The sequence below is a fragment of the Amborella trichopoda genome, chromosome 6 (genome assembly GCF_054954075.1).
Source record: "Amborella trichopoda isolate Santa Cruz 75 chromosome 6, AtrichopodaSantaCruz75HAP2 v2.0, whole genome shotgun sequence".
NCBI classification, from domain to species: domain Eukaryota; kingdom Viridiplantae; phylum Streptophyta; class Magnoliopsida; order Amborellales; family Amborellaceae; genus Amborella; species Amborella trichopoda.
In genome coordinates, this window is record NC_142341.1 from 9,704,609 (window position 1) to 9,721,584 (window position 16,976).

Below are 16,976 nucleotides of genomic sequence, written 5' to 3' on the forward strand. Positions count from 1 at the left end.
AAGAATGACACATGGGAGCTTACAGCACTTCTGAATCAGCATAAAGCAATTGGTGTGAAATGGGTTTATGAAGCAAAAAAGAATGAGAAAGGTGAAGTAGAAAGATATAAAGGAAGACTGGTTGCCAAAGGATACAAGCAAAGGGCCAGGATTAACTACAAAGAGGTATTTGCTCATGTTGGTAGATTGGATACTATTAGATTCATTATTGCTCTAGCTGCCCAAAGAAAATAGAAGTTTTTTCAATGGAAGTTAAATCTGCATTTTTAAATGGTTATCTTGAACAAGAGGTTTATATTGAGCAACTGCCAGGTTACATTGTAAAAGGGCATGAAGCCAAAGTTTATAAATTGAAAAAGGCACTTCAATATTTGAAACAAGCTCCTGGAGCCTGGAATGCGAGAATTGATGAATATTTTCAAGAAAATGGTTTTTATAGGTACCCCTTTGATCATGCTCGATATTTAAAGGTGAATGACAATGGTGATCTATTGATAGTTTGCTTATAAGCTGATCATTTAATTTTCACTGGAAACAACCTTAGCATGATTGATGATTTTAAGCAATCCATGATTACTGAATTTGCGATGACTGATATTGGGCTTATGAATTACTTTCTTGGAATTCAAGTTAAACAATGTGATAAAGGGATTTCCATTTACCAAAATAGATATGCGAAGGAAATTCTCAAAAATTTTAAAATGGAAAATTGTGATTCTGTTACTACTCCGGTAGAATGCAAGTTTAATGGAAGATATGATTATTCTAGAGTGGATGCCACTTATTTTAAATGCTTGGTTGGAAGTTTGCGTTATTGAACATGTACTCGACCTGATATATTGTATGGAATGAGCTTAATAAATCGGTATATGGAAGCTCCAAATAAAACTCACTTGAAGGCAGCCAAAAGAATTCTTCGCTATCTGAAAGGCAGACTGGATTATGGATTGTTCTATACTCCTTCGAATGAATTCAAGATTGTTGGTTATTATGATAGTGACTGGGGAGGTGACCTGTATGATAAAAAAGTACCACAGGCTATTTATTTCATATTGGATCTACAACTTTTACTTGAAGCAACCAATTATTACATTATCCACATGTGGAGCCAAATATGTAGCAGCATCATCATGTGTTTGTCATGCTATCTGGTTGCGAAATGTGCTAAAGAATTTGCAGGTACCATAAGAGATCAAGGTCGACAACAAATCAATAATAACATTGGCCAAGAATCCAGTATTTTATGGAAGAAGCAAGTCCATAGATATAAGATTTCATTCCATTTGAGAGCATGTGAAGAATAATGAAGTTGAGTTGGTCTTTTATAGATCAGAAGAACAAGTTGCAGACATTCTAATAAAGACACTAAAAGCTGAAACATTTTGTCACTTAAGAACGCTACTTAGAATGAGAGTGACAAATTAATAAGGGATGTTAAAATATTAATTATTGTCATCTTTGCGCCTCATTCTCTCTCTCTAGAAAATTCCATCCACCGCCTCTTGAGTTCCACATTGTTCTACCACTCTCTCTTCTCTACCTCTTACAGCATTAAGACAATGTGTAGAAGTGCCAATGAAGGACAGCGTGTAGAAGGTGGTTGTTTCGTGACGGTGTGTTGGTGGTTCAAAAACGCCTATAAATAAGCATGTAAGAGACCAGCCCATAGAGTGAGTTCAGAGAGAGAAATAAGGAATCACCGAAGTGATATGCAAAAGAGGTACGCAGAACCTCAAAAATGAACGTATAGTCTTAAAGCATGTTATTTGATTGTATTTCTATTTTGTTGCACTAGTGGAAATTTTGTTTATTGAGTGACAGCTTTTTATCTATTCTTTTGTGCCAAAGCATTTTTATTTTCTATTTTAAAATTTTTGTCGCAACAAATTTCTATCAAATACAAGATCATCACCTCCCCCATTAACTTCTCTATAAACATGCACGAGAGAAACGTTCAATCGACCGCAATTATCCTGATTTTCAAATCATAGTGATCTTAAGCACCACAGAACGTTCCATTCATTACGGTACGATTTATTTGAATTTAATGAGTCACCTTCCTATAGAATGAGAGTACCCAATGGTTTCGCCTGGCCAGCACTTCAGCTTTCATAAGCTGTGGCTTTCAATGTTATCATTGTTTCTTCTCTTCCGCCAGAATGGCCGAAGTCAAATTAGATATTAAAAGTTAGACTTAAAAGGCCAGAACCATGCACTCAAATTACAAATTGATAATGTAAAAAGGAAATTTAAACTTAACGAGGAAGATTGTCTTCCTCTACTTTATTGCTAATTCAGCGCTCCAATTTATAATTTAGAGACAATTTTTCTTTTTATAGTGAAAATAGAAGTCAAACAGTCCAAAAATATAAGATTTTATCCATTCAAGATCTTTCTCTTGGGTGAGAGACCAACAAATAAAATTTACATTATATTTATCATCCTCAAATTGATATATTCCTTATTAATAATATGTAATTGAAATATTAATAATATTCAGTTATTCTCCAATAAAAACTCTTATAGAAATATATATTTTGTAATATTTTAAATTCTCGATAAAAAAGGCTCTCTCGTAATATTCCAGAAAGATCTTGCTGATCTGGATAACAAAAATTGTCACCAAGGTTGTGGCCCATGGATGTAATTTTCCAACAGAAATATGAGGTTGCCAAATTATTCCGTTTTTGAAGTGGTATGGTCATAGAAAAGTAATTTCTCCCCTTTCTTTCTTTTTTTGATGATTAACACAATGTAATTTTTCTTACTTGAAAAACACAATGTAGTTTTTTTCTTTTTTTTTTAAGTACTTTTGGTTGTGAATGTAAATGCTGCCCTTGATGGATTATCTAGTATAGGGTACTTTTGCCTCAATTGCCTCTTTTTGGTGGAAGGAGCTAATGTCCAAGGGCAACATTGTGGATGAATAAATAAATGGTGATATTAGTTTACATGACATGATCATCTAAGTAATCTAGGCTAGGGTAGAAACCGCAAAAAAATATGGTGGGTTGGATGGTTGGTAGAGAGGAAGCCAATAAATTTTGTAGGACCAAGGTAGGCCACCAAGAATGCTCCCTTGAGATAGTGAGAAATCTGTAACAAACTCATCATGTCTTCATCCTCTTTCGGTGGCCGATATGTATGTATGAATATATGTATGTATGCATGTAATGTACGTATGTATTGTATGTATGTCAAGATTTGAAGGAATTTGAATGGAACAATTTTTAATACATTATATTATTCAAACGTGGTTATATGTAGAAAATACAAGAGGCTGCAATCCTTTGATTGTAGGGATCTATTTAACAGAAATAGAAATTGTACATCAATACAAAATCCTAAGAAATTAAAAAGTGTACATCAATACAAAATCCTATGAAATTAGAAAGTATATAGAAATTCAAAATTTGTCAAGATTTGAATTTCTATTCGAAAGTTTTGGTAACTCTCAACACTCCTACTCAAGTTGGAGCGTAAACATTGAGTGTGCCCAACTTGTCTACGAGAAACTAAAATTGTTCTTTTCCAAGAGCTTTTGTGAATATATCGGCTCGTTGAGAACCAATTGGGACATGAGCAGTACGAATGAGACCCTATTGAAGACAGTCATGTTCAATATGTTTTGTGTACTCATGAAAAAATGGATTGGCAGCAATGTGTATGGCTGATTTGTTGTCACAATAAAGCATCATGGGGCCATTATGAGAAATGTCATTCAGACAAGAGGTATTTTAGCCACGTAAGTTCACATGATGCAACTGCCATGAAATGATATTTTGCTTCTGCATATGATCGTGAAACGGTTTGTTGTTTCTTAGTTTTCCAAGATATGGGGCCATCTCCTAACATAGTGCAGTAGCCAGTAGTCGAGTGTCTAGTTATTGGGCAATTAACCCAATCAGAGTCACAATAAGCATAAAGTTGTAGACTATTATTAGAGCAGAGCAAAATTCCTTGGCCAGGTGTCCCTTTTATAGCAGCATCTAAGTGTGATTTTGAGGTTGGTTTATGAATTGACTGAGGATGTGGACAGGGATTACAATATCTGGCCTTATGATTGTGAGATATATAAGCATACCGATCAATCGTCGATAAGGCGTGAGATCATCTAAAAGAAGTACATCTTTGGCATTCACTTTTAAATTTTGTTCCATAGGGAAAGCTACAGATTTTGTAGCCAAAAGACCAATGCTTGAAGGATCTCAAGAGTGTATTCCTTTGTGTGAGAAGAATTCCTTTGTTCGAATGAAGAACCTCAATACCAAGAAAGTATGACAAAGGACCTAAATCCTTGATACGAAATCGATCACTGAGAAAGGTCTTGATACTATTAATGGAATTAATATCATTGTCGGTGATCACGATGTTATCTACGTAAACCAGGATATATGTGCATGAATTGCTAGTAATGTTGGTGAATAAAGAATAATCCGCCTTTGATTGAACATATCTTGCTGCTAGTAATGCATCAGAAAATTTGGCATACTATTGTCTAGAAGCCTTATTAAGTCCATTAAGGGACTTATTCAAACGGCAAACTCGGTGCTCTCATTTACATGAAAAACCAGGTGGTATCTTAATGAATACCTCTTCATGTAGATCACCATGCAAAAATGCATTTTGAACATCCAATTGGTGCAAGCACCAATTTTTAATTGCAACAAATGCAATAAGACAACGAACAGTTGTAAGCCTTGCTACGGGAGCAAAGGCTTCATGACAATCGAGCCCCTCTTGCTGGTTATATCCTTTGGCAACCAATCGAGCCTTGTAACGCTCGATAGACCCATCAGCTTTATATTTTATCTTGTAGATTCGTTTGCAGCCCTTGGGTCTTTTGTTGGGAGGTAGTTCAACAAAGGACCATGTGTTATTGGCTTCCAAAGCAGTTATCTTTTTGCTCATAGCTTCTCTCCAATTAGGATCAATGGATGCTTGTTTGAAAGAAGTGGGTTCAGTTGTGGTAGAAATGGTCGCAGCAAAAGTTTTGCAAGAGGATGAAAGTCTGTCATATGAGATGACAGAACTTAAAGGATAACGAACATCTTGAACCAGTTGAGGAGAAGTTATAGCAGGTTGAGAATGCACAATGATGGAACAATGGTAATCTTGTAAATATTTTGGAGGTTGGTGAGACTAGTCGGAATGTCGGGGGGTATTTGGAGGTGTAGGTGGTAATGAAGACGGTGAGGGAAGCGTGACAGAGGTTGGAGATGGAGGTGACTGCTCAATAATGTAGGTTGAATCAGTTGGGTATGGTAATGTGATGTTGGTAGGAATATCAGGTAATAGATTTCGGAGAACAGTGTTTAATAGGTTTGGGGATGAAGACTCAGACAATGGGAAGTAATGCTCATGAAAAACAACATCTCTGCTAGCTTGTTAACCATAAGGGTAGCCAATGAATATACATTGGTGTGACCTGGTATCAAATTTGTGTTTGTGATTTATGTTTTAATCATAGCAAAGGCAGCCAAATACCCTTAATTGTTTATATGACGGGGGAGAATTGAATAGAGCCTCATGTGGGCTTTTGCCTTTTAAAATGGGGGTGGGTAAGTGATTGAGAAGATACGTTGTTATAAGAATGCAATCTTCCAAAAAAGAAATAGGTAAATTCACCTGAAAATGTAAGGCTCATGCTACCTCAAGCAGGTGATGGTGTTTACATTCAACAATGCCATTTTGTTGGGGTGTTGCAATACAAGAGTGTTGATGAAACATACCATTTATTTGAAAAAACATTATGCATATCTTTGGAGAAAAATTCAGTTCCATTGTCTGTTCGAATGGACAGAATTGAGCAATGGAATTGTGTTTTCACCAAGGCAAAAAAAGATTTGAAATATTGATTCGTTTCAGATTTGTGTCACATTAGAAAAATCCTAGTGCTACAAATAAAATCATCAACCAAAGTCAAAAAATAATGTTCTCCTAAACGAGATGGAGCTGCATAACCACCCCATATATCATAATGATTTACTTGAAAAGAAGTAGGAATAGAAGTTGAACTATTAGGAAAATAAAGTCTCAACTGTTTTGCCCTAGAATATATATGACAATGACAATTATTAGAAAAAAAATGTCTCGGTATTTTTTAATAAGAGAATGTAACCGAGCATGAGAAGGGTGACCTAGGCGCCAATGCCATAGATCCATGAGGTTCGAACTGTGAGCTGGGGATGCAAAGACATCTTTGGATGAATGAAATATATAAAGGTCATTGTGCTCTCTATCCTCCTCAATACCCGGTCTTGAAAGGTACAATAGTCAAAGAAAAATGTTATTGAGCATTGTAGATAAGAGGTAAGCTTTTGAATAGAAAGTAAATTGTAAGAGGAGGATGGTACACATAACATATTGTGCAAAGTTATATGTTCTTAAAGAATGACATTGCCAATATGAAGAAGAGGAGCAAACTTACCATTTGGTAGTTTCACAGGATTAGTGGGTGATGAAGGTTCTATAGATGAAAGAAAAGATGGAAAACAAATAATGTGGTCAGTGGCACCACTGTCTATGATCCATGTATCAATGAATGGAGAAAAGGCAGAGCAACAATGATTAGCTAAGAAATTGGCCGAGTGACTTAAACTACCTACCTGTAATAGTTGCAAAAGTTGACGGTGTTGGTCGGTTGTAAATTGAGGGGCTACTGTGGATGTAAGTTGGCTAATGGAAGGACATGCATTGGTTTCAACATTATAGGCATGGGGCTTGTTTTGCCGTTTTGGATAGCCCACGAGTTTGAAACATCGGTCCTTTTTGTGACCATTTTTGTAACAGTAATCACAATGAAGCATGGGACGCATACCAGACTTGAAGTTCTTTTGGGCGGTATTATGGTTTGCAATGGGTTTCACAGAGGCATGAGATTGAACCATAGCAAAAGTTGTCGCTTCTGGTGCAGGGATATGTAAATTGATCTCACGTTGTCGATCTTCTTGAAGAGCAAGGGAGTAGGCTTTGGCAACAGTGAATAATGGATCGATGAGTAAAATGTTACTCCGCACAACACTGTAGGACTCATTTAGACCCATAAAAAATTGTAGACGTCGTTCTTGTTGGATATAACTATTGAGATTTCTAAGTGCCCCACAAGAACATTGGGTAAAAGAGGTGAGAGAGGATAACTCATCCCATTTTTTTTTTAATTGAGTAAAGTAAGAGGCAACAAAGAGTTTCTCATGTTGGAGGGTGGCTAGAAATTTCTTGATTTGGTGAAGTTGTGGGGTATTGCTAGATGAAAAACGATTTCACAAGTCAATCCACACTTCATGCGCTGTAGAAGCAAACACAGCAGTCTCTGCGAGATCTTTGGGCAAGGCATTAATAAGCAAGACAATACCATGTCATTACATCCCTCCTATAAGGAAAACGATGGAGAAGTGGGCTCTGGTTTACATTGAGTTCCATCAGTAAAGGCCAACTTACTTTTTGCACGTAGGGCCATGCACATGGCACGAGCCCAAGTGGCATAATTCTCTCCTACCCCTGTGAGGATGTGAAACAAGAACAATCCTTGGATTATCGGAACGATACAAAAAATAAAGGGTTGGGTATCATAAGAATTTTGATTTTCAGATGAAGAATCCATGGTTTTGTTGTCACTCATGGCTCACAAAACTTTGAAGAAAGAGGAAGTGCAGCAGCGTGGAGTCTTTCTAAATTGTAAGGTTTGTGATATTATGCCACAAAAAAAAACTAAGTAGGTAGAGAAAGAATATTAACACAGCCACACTAAATAAAGTTTGACATGAAAGAGAGTTGCAGATTTAGAGAAGAAAACATAGAGAACGATGCAGGCTTTCTGTTGAATGGAAAGGTAGCCTTTTTTTTGAAGAAAATGAGAATTTTGCATGAGCAAAATTCAACTGATGGAGCAAGCAGCAAAAATTTCTGCAAAACGTAGAAAGAGATGGAAGCTTCCTGTTAAAGTAAGCTTTGTATGGAAGAAAAGAAAATTTTGCATGAGCAAAATTAAATGATGAAGCACGCAGCAAAAATAGCAGGAGCAAAATGGAAAATTTGTACAAGCAAATTTGCACGAGGAAAAAATAATTGGACGACCCAATCTTTGGAGAAGGTTAATGGATGCAAGCAAAAGCGCACACAGCAACTATCTGATGAAGCACGCAGCAAAAATAGCACGAGCAAAATGGAAAATTTGCACAAGCAAATTTGCACGACGAAAAAATAATTGTACGACCAAATCTTTGGAGATGGTTAATTGCGCAAAAGCGCACATAGTAACTGAGAAGCAATCAAGGAAAGAGGAATCAATTTAAAAAAGAGCGAAAACCTATGCATAACAGGGTGGCCTACGATTAACAGGTACTGATAGTTGCTGGCAAAGCTTTACATCAAGATGAGAGGCGATGGAATCAGTCTATAGAGAAGGTAAACCTTGTTATGATACCATGTCAGATTTGGAGCAATTTGAATGGAACAATTTTCAATACATTGTATTACAAGGTAAACCCTATATCATATCAAGATTTGGAGAAATTTGAATGGAACAATTTTCAATACATTGTATTACCCAAACTTGGGGTATATGTAGAAAATACAAAAGGCTGCAATCTCTTGATTGTAGGGATCTATTTAACAAAAATTGAAATTGTATATTGATACAAAATCCAAAAAAATTAGAATGTGTGCATCAAGTGTATAGAAATTCAAAATTTGAAATTCGAGATTTGAATTTCAATTCAAAAGTTTTGGCAACTCTCAACAATGTATGTATTGATTACATCACTAACCATATCAATCAACGCTACACAGCTCCAACCATATCCTTATTAGTGAGGGGAGCAAAACAGACTTAGCTGTCTCCTAGCGTTTGTTTTCTACATGTATATTTTTTACTCGAAAATATTTTCATGTACATTGATTCTCAGATCTCATTTTGTAAAAACTGAATTCTAAAAGACCTAGGAATTTGAATAGATTTATTTAGACTCACCTGAATCACAACCCAGCTAAAAAGTTCTCTCTGTGCCCTCATGCCTTGGGACGTGAACCACTCTTGTTGATTTAGCCTTTTGACAATTCATTGTGGTTCATTTAGCCTTTTGACAATTAATTCACACCACAATTCATACTCATGGCACTTTCTACATGTTGAAGTAATATACTGTAATGATTGAATTTAAGCACAAGGCCCAGTTCGGGTCGACCACTAAATGAATTGGATTTTTTTTTTTTCTTTTTTCATTTTAACACACTAGCGTGGGAACTACATGCACTGAGTGGGCCTATTTCCATTTTTAGACTCTGCTTGCCTAAAATAAACTACAAATAAGCCCCTAAATCTATTTATTCTTACCAAAACAAAAAAAAGGTACTTGGTTCACCTGTAGTGGCAATTGGTGTGCAGGTCATAATATACATTAGTGAATCTTATCATGCTCTATTTTTTTCACACGTGGCATCCATTTATCTTGGGTTTTTGCCTCTATATGGTTGTTTGTCTTTTTGAATAAACAAAAAACTGAGGAAATATGTGTGAAGTAGGGGATGCAATAGATTCGCTCTCGGTCTTGATTTGCTAAGGAGTTCATGTTGTAATACTATGTCTGAAATTTGAAATCTGCTACTGAAACACTGAAAGTCGAGGGGGCAATGAAAAGGGCCTCGGCTGGGCCAACCCTGGTCCCCAGCTGGCTTGGTAAAGCCCAGACCTTTGGCTTGCGTGTGCTTAAGCACCGGGCCGCATGCTGCACCACCCCAATGAAAAAAAAGGTGACAAAGTTGAAGGGCTCCTTTGAAGTTTATTTTTATATTTGATACAAAATATGAGTATTTTACCATTCACTATTTACTTTAGAATCCCCTTTGGCCATCATGGTTGTTTACCCATATTTTGGTAAGCCATCGTAACCGTTTCTATGTTTCAAATATTGTATCAAACCTATTGCATTATACGTTTCCCTTGTGATTGAAGTTTTACCTTTTTGTTTGATTGTCTACCTCATATTTAACTCCTGAATGTAATATTTGTGGTTATAGCTATGGAGAGAGGAAGTGGACAAGTTGAAAGAAATAGTTCACACGTTGGAGTGCAAAAAGAAGTAAGTTTCTTGTAACTCTCTTTTACGAAAAAGAACTCGTAGGTTGACCAGGTAGACTCTCAATCCCCTGCTGGTATGACCTGCCTTCACTGTCGACATCCTCAGGCATTTGCTTGGGGAAGATTTGATGTCCCTAGGCATGAAGGAGTTGAAGCAGCTCGAGAAACAGTTAAAGACTGGCGAGGATCGAATTCGTCTAAGAAAGGCAATGCACTAACTCGTAACACAAGATTTTGCAAAAGACAAGTTTTGCCGATGTTTGTATCCATGAATTGTTGCTTTGTCATTCTACTTGGTGGCAGCTACTTATATTTTGCATTTTTTTTTTTTTTTGCAGCGGCAAGTACTTTCTGAGCACGCGTGCCTTTTAAAAAGAGAGGTGAAGTGAATTTTTTATTCTGTACTTATGTAGAAGTTACAGATTAAAAAGCATTACTTTTTGGGAAACTTTGAGATACCCCTATGGTTTTAAACATTTTTACAACTAACTACTAGTTCTATGGAATTTAGGCAAGCTATCACCTAGTTGTCTGCATATCCAATTCAGGTGCTCTAGAAATCATTTTCTGGAAAGTAGGTACTCCATAAGCAATGTTACCCAAACACTCTAGTTTATGGCTGGTGTCATTTTCAGGAATAAGAATAACGTCAGCTGGTAAATAAAAATCCATTAAATGTCATAGAAAACAATTAGGAAATGTCGTCAACTGTGCAGGAAAGTATACCATTCTAAAAAAAAAAAAAAAAAGGGGAGTTATACATGGTGCATTAGTAAAATTGAGTAATTTATTTATGAAATAAAATTATATGGAAGTGACACCAAGTCATCAATGAAATGGTAAAACCATATAAAAGTGGTTAAATTAACTAAAATACCACCAAAGTAATAACTTTATAATAATTATTTCACTTAGTTACATCCTCAACTATATTGCTAGAAAATGCACAGATTTCCCCTATTCTGAACCCCAAATAAGTGGGGAGATTTGGTAATTTTTCCATGTAGTTTACTCTACTAGCTAAATGGCTTAAATATTCTTGGTTGTTTCGGGTTCTAAATAAGTGATATTTTTTTCTCCTAAAAAGTCATGTTGTCAGTTTGGAATCTAGAGCAAGTATGAATATTTATAACTTTTGACTCATGTGAGTTTTTAATTGGGCCAAATTAGGAAAATTTCCCCACTTGTTTGGGGTTCTTAAACAGGAACAGGATTTTTTAAACAAGAAATATGTTCCAAGTTTGCAACAGGAACAAGTTTGCCACTCATCAATGAGGCAATCCCATGAGTGGCTCAATTTAGGTGACCAATACTCGACTTGTAGGAGTCCTTTGAGTGGTGGACAGGACCAATGAACTAGCCCCAAGAAGTTAAGCCTAATGATCGCGACCTCGTTACTTGATTGGAACCACAAAGTTTCTATCTTTCTATCTCTTTCCATCTTCTTCCTTCTCTTCCCCTGCCCCCTCTTGTTGCCTTTTATGGAAACTAGTTGCAAGTCACGATTCACAAGATGTGTAAAGTTGTAAACTGTAAAATACATAGAAAATCAAGGCTTTAGAAATTTGTAGGTCATAAAAAATTAGAGATCTACACTCCATTAGCTTTTCTTTTTTGACAACAATCTTTAGTAACATTCTTAAACATAATTAACAATTGATATTTGATTGGGAATCGTCTAATCGAACCGATTACTACCAAAAATGAGGTTGTATGCGTATGTAGGCAGATCAATATAAGTAAGTGGGCAATTTTTGTTATGGGCCCAAATATGCAATATTTTAGAGTGAAACTTGCTTAAAATATTGTTCATTAGAGTTCGCTCTCGAATTAGACCATGGATAAGTGATCTTTAGGAGCCTCAATCCTAGGCTCGATGAACAGCGATTCCATTTCATTTAGAATCACTCCTGGGAAGTTATAGAGCACACTCCCTTAATAGTAGGGATACCTACTGGTGTACAAACCTTGTTCCCTCAGTTATCTTCAAGCCTCCCTCGCTCTTATGTTCCCACTTTTGATCTTGGAGCTCCCCTTGCTATCATTCCCAATAACTACGATTAAGGTGAGTGGGAGTGATGATGTGTGCGTGCCTATGTATGTGGATGACATGTTGATTGCTAGTAACTCTTTAGGTCTTGTAAATGAAACAAAATATTTTCTATGTCAAAATCGTGAATGAAGGACCTATGTGAGGCATTGTATCTTCTTAAGATCAAGATAATATGAAGCAGGGCTGCTTGCACCATTTAGATGCCCTAGGCCTTGTTTCTTAGTAAGGTCCATTAAAGGTTTTCAATGAAAATTGTATATCCGTGATTGCACTTGTAGATAGTCAAATTGACCCGAGCTATGAGCTCAAGGAGAAAACAGGGGTAGAATTTATGGAGAAGGTGCAGTACGCAAGATCAGTTGATCTCTCATGTTTGTGATCCTGGGCATGCGATCTGAGCTCAACTATGCTAGTGAGCAAACACCTAGGCAACCTGAGCTCAGAACATCTGAATTTACTAATAAGAATCCTAAGATACCTCAAAGGGACTGAAAACTACATTGTTACGTTATGGAGGGTGAAAGTGTGGGTGTGAGGTTGTTTAGATGCAGGTTATCAAGGAAATCTGGATGACCTGAGGTCCACATTGGGATGGCTTTTTTGCTTGATGGAGGAGTTGTTTCTTGGTGTTTATAAAAACTGATATCAGTGCCTCACTGGCCATATCCACAATGAATCTGAGCATTTGTCCTGTTGTGAAGAGTCCAAGGATGTAATATTGTTAAAAAGGTATCTCCATAGTTGAGATGTGACACCGTGCAGATCTATTGTGAGAATCAGCCAGCTATTTGTGTAACCAAGAAGCCGAGATTCCATAAGCAATCTAACCACATAAAGACCGAACATTATCATGTATGGAACCTCATTCACAACGGTGGTATCAATATCTAGAATTTTCCCACGAATGCCATACTGGGATATCTTTTGCTGAAAGGATTGAATGAGAGTACTTTTTTAAAGCATACACAGGGGATGGGACTAAGAGCTAGTGAATTTGAGTTACAATACCGGCCATAAAAGGAAAAGTGGGAGATGCTATGGTTTTTGTGGCCTTCAAAATAGTCAAGATTGGAGAAAAAGAAGCTCCAAATCAATAAAATTGAGGTGTAAACTTCAGCTATTTCTTTCCATGTCTGATCCTCTATTCAATCATCTAACATATATCTGATAATGGATTTTTGGACTTAAGAGTCCCAATCCCAGAAATGGAAGGCATCGATTTTGGTTTTTTTTTTTTTCTTTTCAGCTCAATTTTAGTCAGATTAAAATTAAAATAACTGAAATCGTCAAAGAAACATAGGGAAGATGGCCTATACAATTTTTCCCCCATTCTTTTTTAAATTTCATTTGATCACCAATTTGACAAATCTGGGTCGCCCGGTTTGATGCTAGATCATTGGTAGGTGATCCACAACCCGATTCAGGTTTTTAAAATAATTGTTCTTGGTACGAGGAAAATTACGTATAGAAGGAGGGGCATAAGCCACTGTATAATTTAAAGGATTATTTTGGTAACTTCAGTAGTGGTTTATTAGTCCTAGTAGTTTTTTTTTTTTTTTTAATTTGTGAAAACCTGTGGTTTCTTTGTAAAAAATATAAAGCTTAACCAGTTTTCTCGTTCTTCTTTCCCGCATAACAATTTGACTGTCTATATTGATCCCCTCTAATTTAGAGATTTAATTGTATAAATAAATAGTGTTTCTTGATTTATCAATTTGCAGCACAAAGCTCTATATAATGAGAATATGCATCTTCAAAGAAAGGTAAGATATTTAGGAATGGTGTTTCTGAATCTGGACTAAGATGTTTGTAGCATTCTGTTCAGTGTCCTAGAATCAGCCATCCATTGAGCAAAACAAACAGTTGATATTTGCTCTTCGTACGCTCAAGTGACATTTGAGAAGTTTTTGTGGGGAACAGTTCAAAATAGTCATTATTCGCTGATAAACAGATGGCTGATGTTACTTCTAGCATACTGAACAATATGTTACAATTATGACTATTTATTTTTCCATTATCCGAAAGTGAATATATTCCCCATTATGTTTCCTTGAACATTGAGAACAGCTGGTGGAGGTTGACAAAGATCTTAAAGACTTGGAGCTGGGAATGCTGATCAACCTTCCATGACTAGACCATGGAGATATCCAATCTGATTTGATTTGAGGTTACTTGACTCTCTACAATCGTTTTAAGTTAACGTACTCCCTGGATTGGAGTGTGAAGATAAGAAACAAGCTCTATCTATTTTAGCAAACACTAACAAAAATTTAGTTACTCTTTAGGGGAGGGGACTTTGTGTACCTCTATCATCTAAGGTGTGTTGAGGATGAAGTCTCTTCTGCACAACAAGAGCTGTCATGCTCATGATATGGGCTAAAAGATAGTTCAAATTAAAAAAATTAAAGCTTGAATCCTTCTAGTTTTCGGTAACACAGGAGCGCTATTTCAAGCCAATATTTGCCCCCCTTCGATATTATAAAAAATGTGCTATAAATAAAGGCAATTCATCCTTGGGATTTATGAAAACAAAAAGGTTTCTTTTGCTATTCCAAAGCCCTTTGTACCCGAGCTTGAAGCCCATAGTAGATCAGAGGCTTGTGTTGTATAGAGAAAGAAAAAATGAGTAGAGAGAGATGAGTTTTCCGTAATGCTCTATGGAATTTTGCAGATAATGATGTGAAAAAGTGCACTGGAAGATAATAAAAAGAATATATTTCATATAGGAAAAATGACCCCTTTTATAGAGCTCCGAAAGGCTACACATTTATTGTGGGAGTGGTTGCAAGCACTACCAACAATGACAAGTTACATGCTCGTTCTAAATCTCGACGGCTGTTGTTTGAAACTTCCATCTCTTCACCGCTAGTGACCGTTGGATGTGAACTGTTACATGCATCTCAAGGCTGCTATAAGCTTCAAGTGCCTTAACGTTTCAATGGCACGAGACCGTTGGATTTTCCACACTTGCAATGCTTGCAAAAAGACTTTGGGCTTAGAGCCCAACCCGTACTTGGGTAAAGGGCATCTCAAGCGCCGATGCAAGCGTGCGAAGTGTAAAGTATGCCAACAAGCGCTTTCGTCCTTGCCCATGCACGTGTGTACGTGTCGCCCACTTCATGTTCTCCGCTTAAGCACCTCCATTCTCACCTTTATACTTAGAATATAGAACAGAAATGCCCATCTTTAAATACCGCTCAATCTACAATCTTTTCTTCAATGTGGGACTAAAAATCTATACTTTTCTATTTCTACAAAATATAATTTAGGAAAACCACACAAAATCATAATGTTATTTTGAAATACACAAGTATTTTTTCGAATAATAAATACTGTCAGATATTGGATGAGGCGACGTGGTATGGAAGTTTTACAACTTTAGAGTGAGCAGGCCATTCCTGTTCTCCATTCTCTAGTATCACTGCCTAATAAAAGCAAAATTTGTTTTTTGGTTTTTCAGCCAAATTGGTTCTATGGGATTTGTATTGTAAAACGAATGAAAATATATGAGAATGCATACATTAAGACCATTTAACTTTGGTAGAATGAGGTTACAATAAACCTCAACAATCAGATGTACAATCGGATGGCTAATGGTGTGCCTTTGACTAGTCTCAGAGTTCAAGAAAGATATTTCCTTGGACTTTGTGCCATACCCTAAGCCGGTTTATTGTACGTTTTGTGGCGACAATGGTTACTTTGTGCTAGATATAGATGGTTTTTCATAGGATACAAATCCAATAGAAAAGTGCATTGCATAATAGTTCCTGCCTTAGTCGTGTTACGAAAACCAAAGTTACATGCTCATGTGGGAGCATATTGTTTATCTACTCCCTCAGGTAAAACTCAATCTAAAATAAGTTTTAGGACCCTAAATTTTAGGTATATAACCTCGTCAACCCATAAAACAACCTGGATAAGAAAGAACATCCCAAAAAAAAAAAATTCCAAATTGCAACTCCATCTGTCTCAAAATAGTGGGATCCAAGTGTTAGATAACTTAAATATCTTTACTTTTAGAAAGAATTAGAAAGAAACAGTCGTCTAGTGATTCTTAGCTGGTCCCCAACGTTTGGACTGAAAGTCTTCCCAAATAGGCCTTGTGATTGAAGGAGTAATCATGTGGTGTGCTCTTAAAGGAGCACGGTATACACATTAAAAAACATAGAATTGGTGGTGTTTGTTATCGATCCAGTGGAATGTGATACAGAAATGGATTTAGTGGTATCTAATGGTCCGTCCAATGGAAGCTTACAAAACAACGTAAGATTTTACTTTGGGAATATATACAATGAGATCATTTACCATTGGTAGGAATGTTACAATTACTTATAATTGTCCATGTGAAATCTGATAACTTGGGTATGTTACAAAGTTCGAGAAAATTTCTTTTGAACTTTGAGTTTGGTCAATGAAAGAAATGTAGCCACCCAATTTTATATCTAATGGTCAAGATTAATTGTGACCACTTTGTATCAAGGGTAAATGATCTCATTATATATTTTCCCTTTTGCAAGATTGGCTTCTCAATACTATTTTTCAAAAGCATGGGTACACTATGCTCTTGTGGGAGTACATTGTGTACTTACTCCTCAAATGAAAGAGCTATTTAGAATGATTCTTTTTTTCTATCTATAATTCTGGGATCCACCTAAGAAACATCAAATGATTATTTAAAAAGTTTAAAAAAATTAAAAGAAAAAGTCTATATAAGGTTCCACATTTTTTTTTTTTTTTTTGTTAATATTCGATCATTTTATTTCTGATATCACTAGAGGAACGGACGATTGCAATATAGAGGTTACATAATCAAGAACAATCAAAGAATCAAGAGACGCCCATTTT

At 36.2% G+C, this 16,976-nt stretch overlaps 1 protein-coding gene across 1 annotated transcript in view; it reads left to right on the forward strand.

Moving 5' to 3' along the window:
* Positions 1 to 14,666, forward strand: part of LOC18438043 (agamous-like MADS-box protein AGL11) — a 53,891-nt gene extending 39,225 nt beyond the window's left edge. The window contains exons 3-7 of the mRNA XM_011626561.3: positions 10,018 to 10,079; positions 10,185 to 10,284; positions 10,417 to 10,458; positions 13,853 to 13,894; positions 14,199 to 14,666. Coding sequence (XP_011624863.1) covers positions 10,018 to 10,079; positions 10,185 to 10,284; positions 10,417 to 10,458; positions 13,853 to 13,894; positions 14,199 to 14,261 — 309 coding nt within the window. The 3' untranslated portion in view covers positions 14,262 to 14,666. The remainder of the gene's footprint in view (positions 1 to 10,017; positions 10,080 to 10,184; positions 10,285 to 10,416; positions 10,459 to 13,852; positions 13,895 to 14,198) is intronic.
* The last annotated feature ends 2,310 nt before the right edge of the window (positions 14,667 to 16,976 follow it).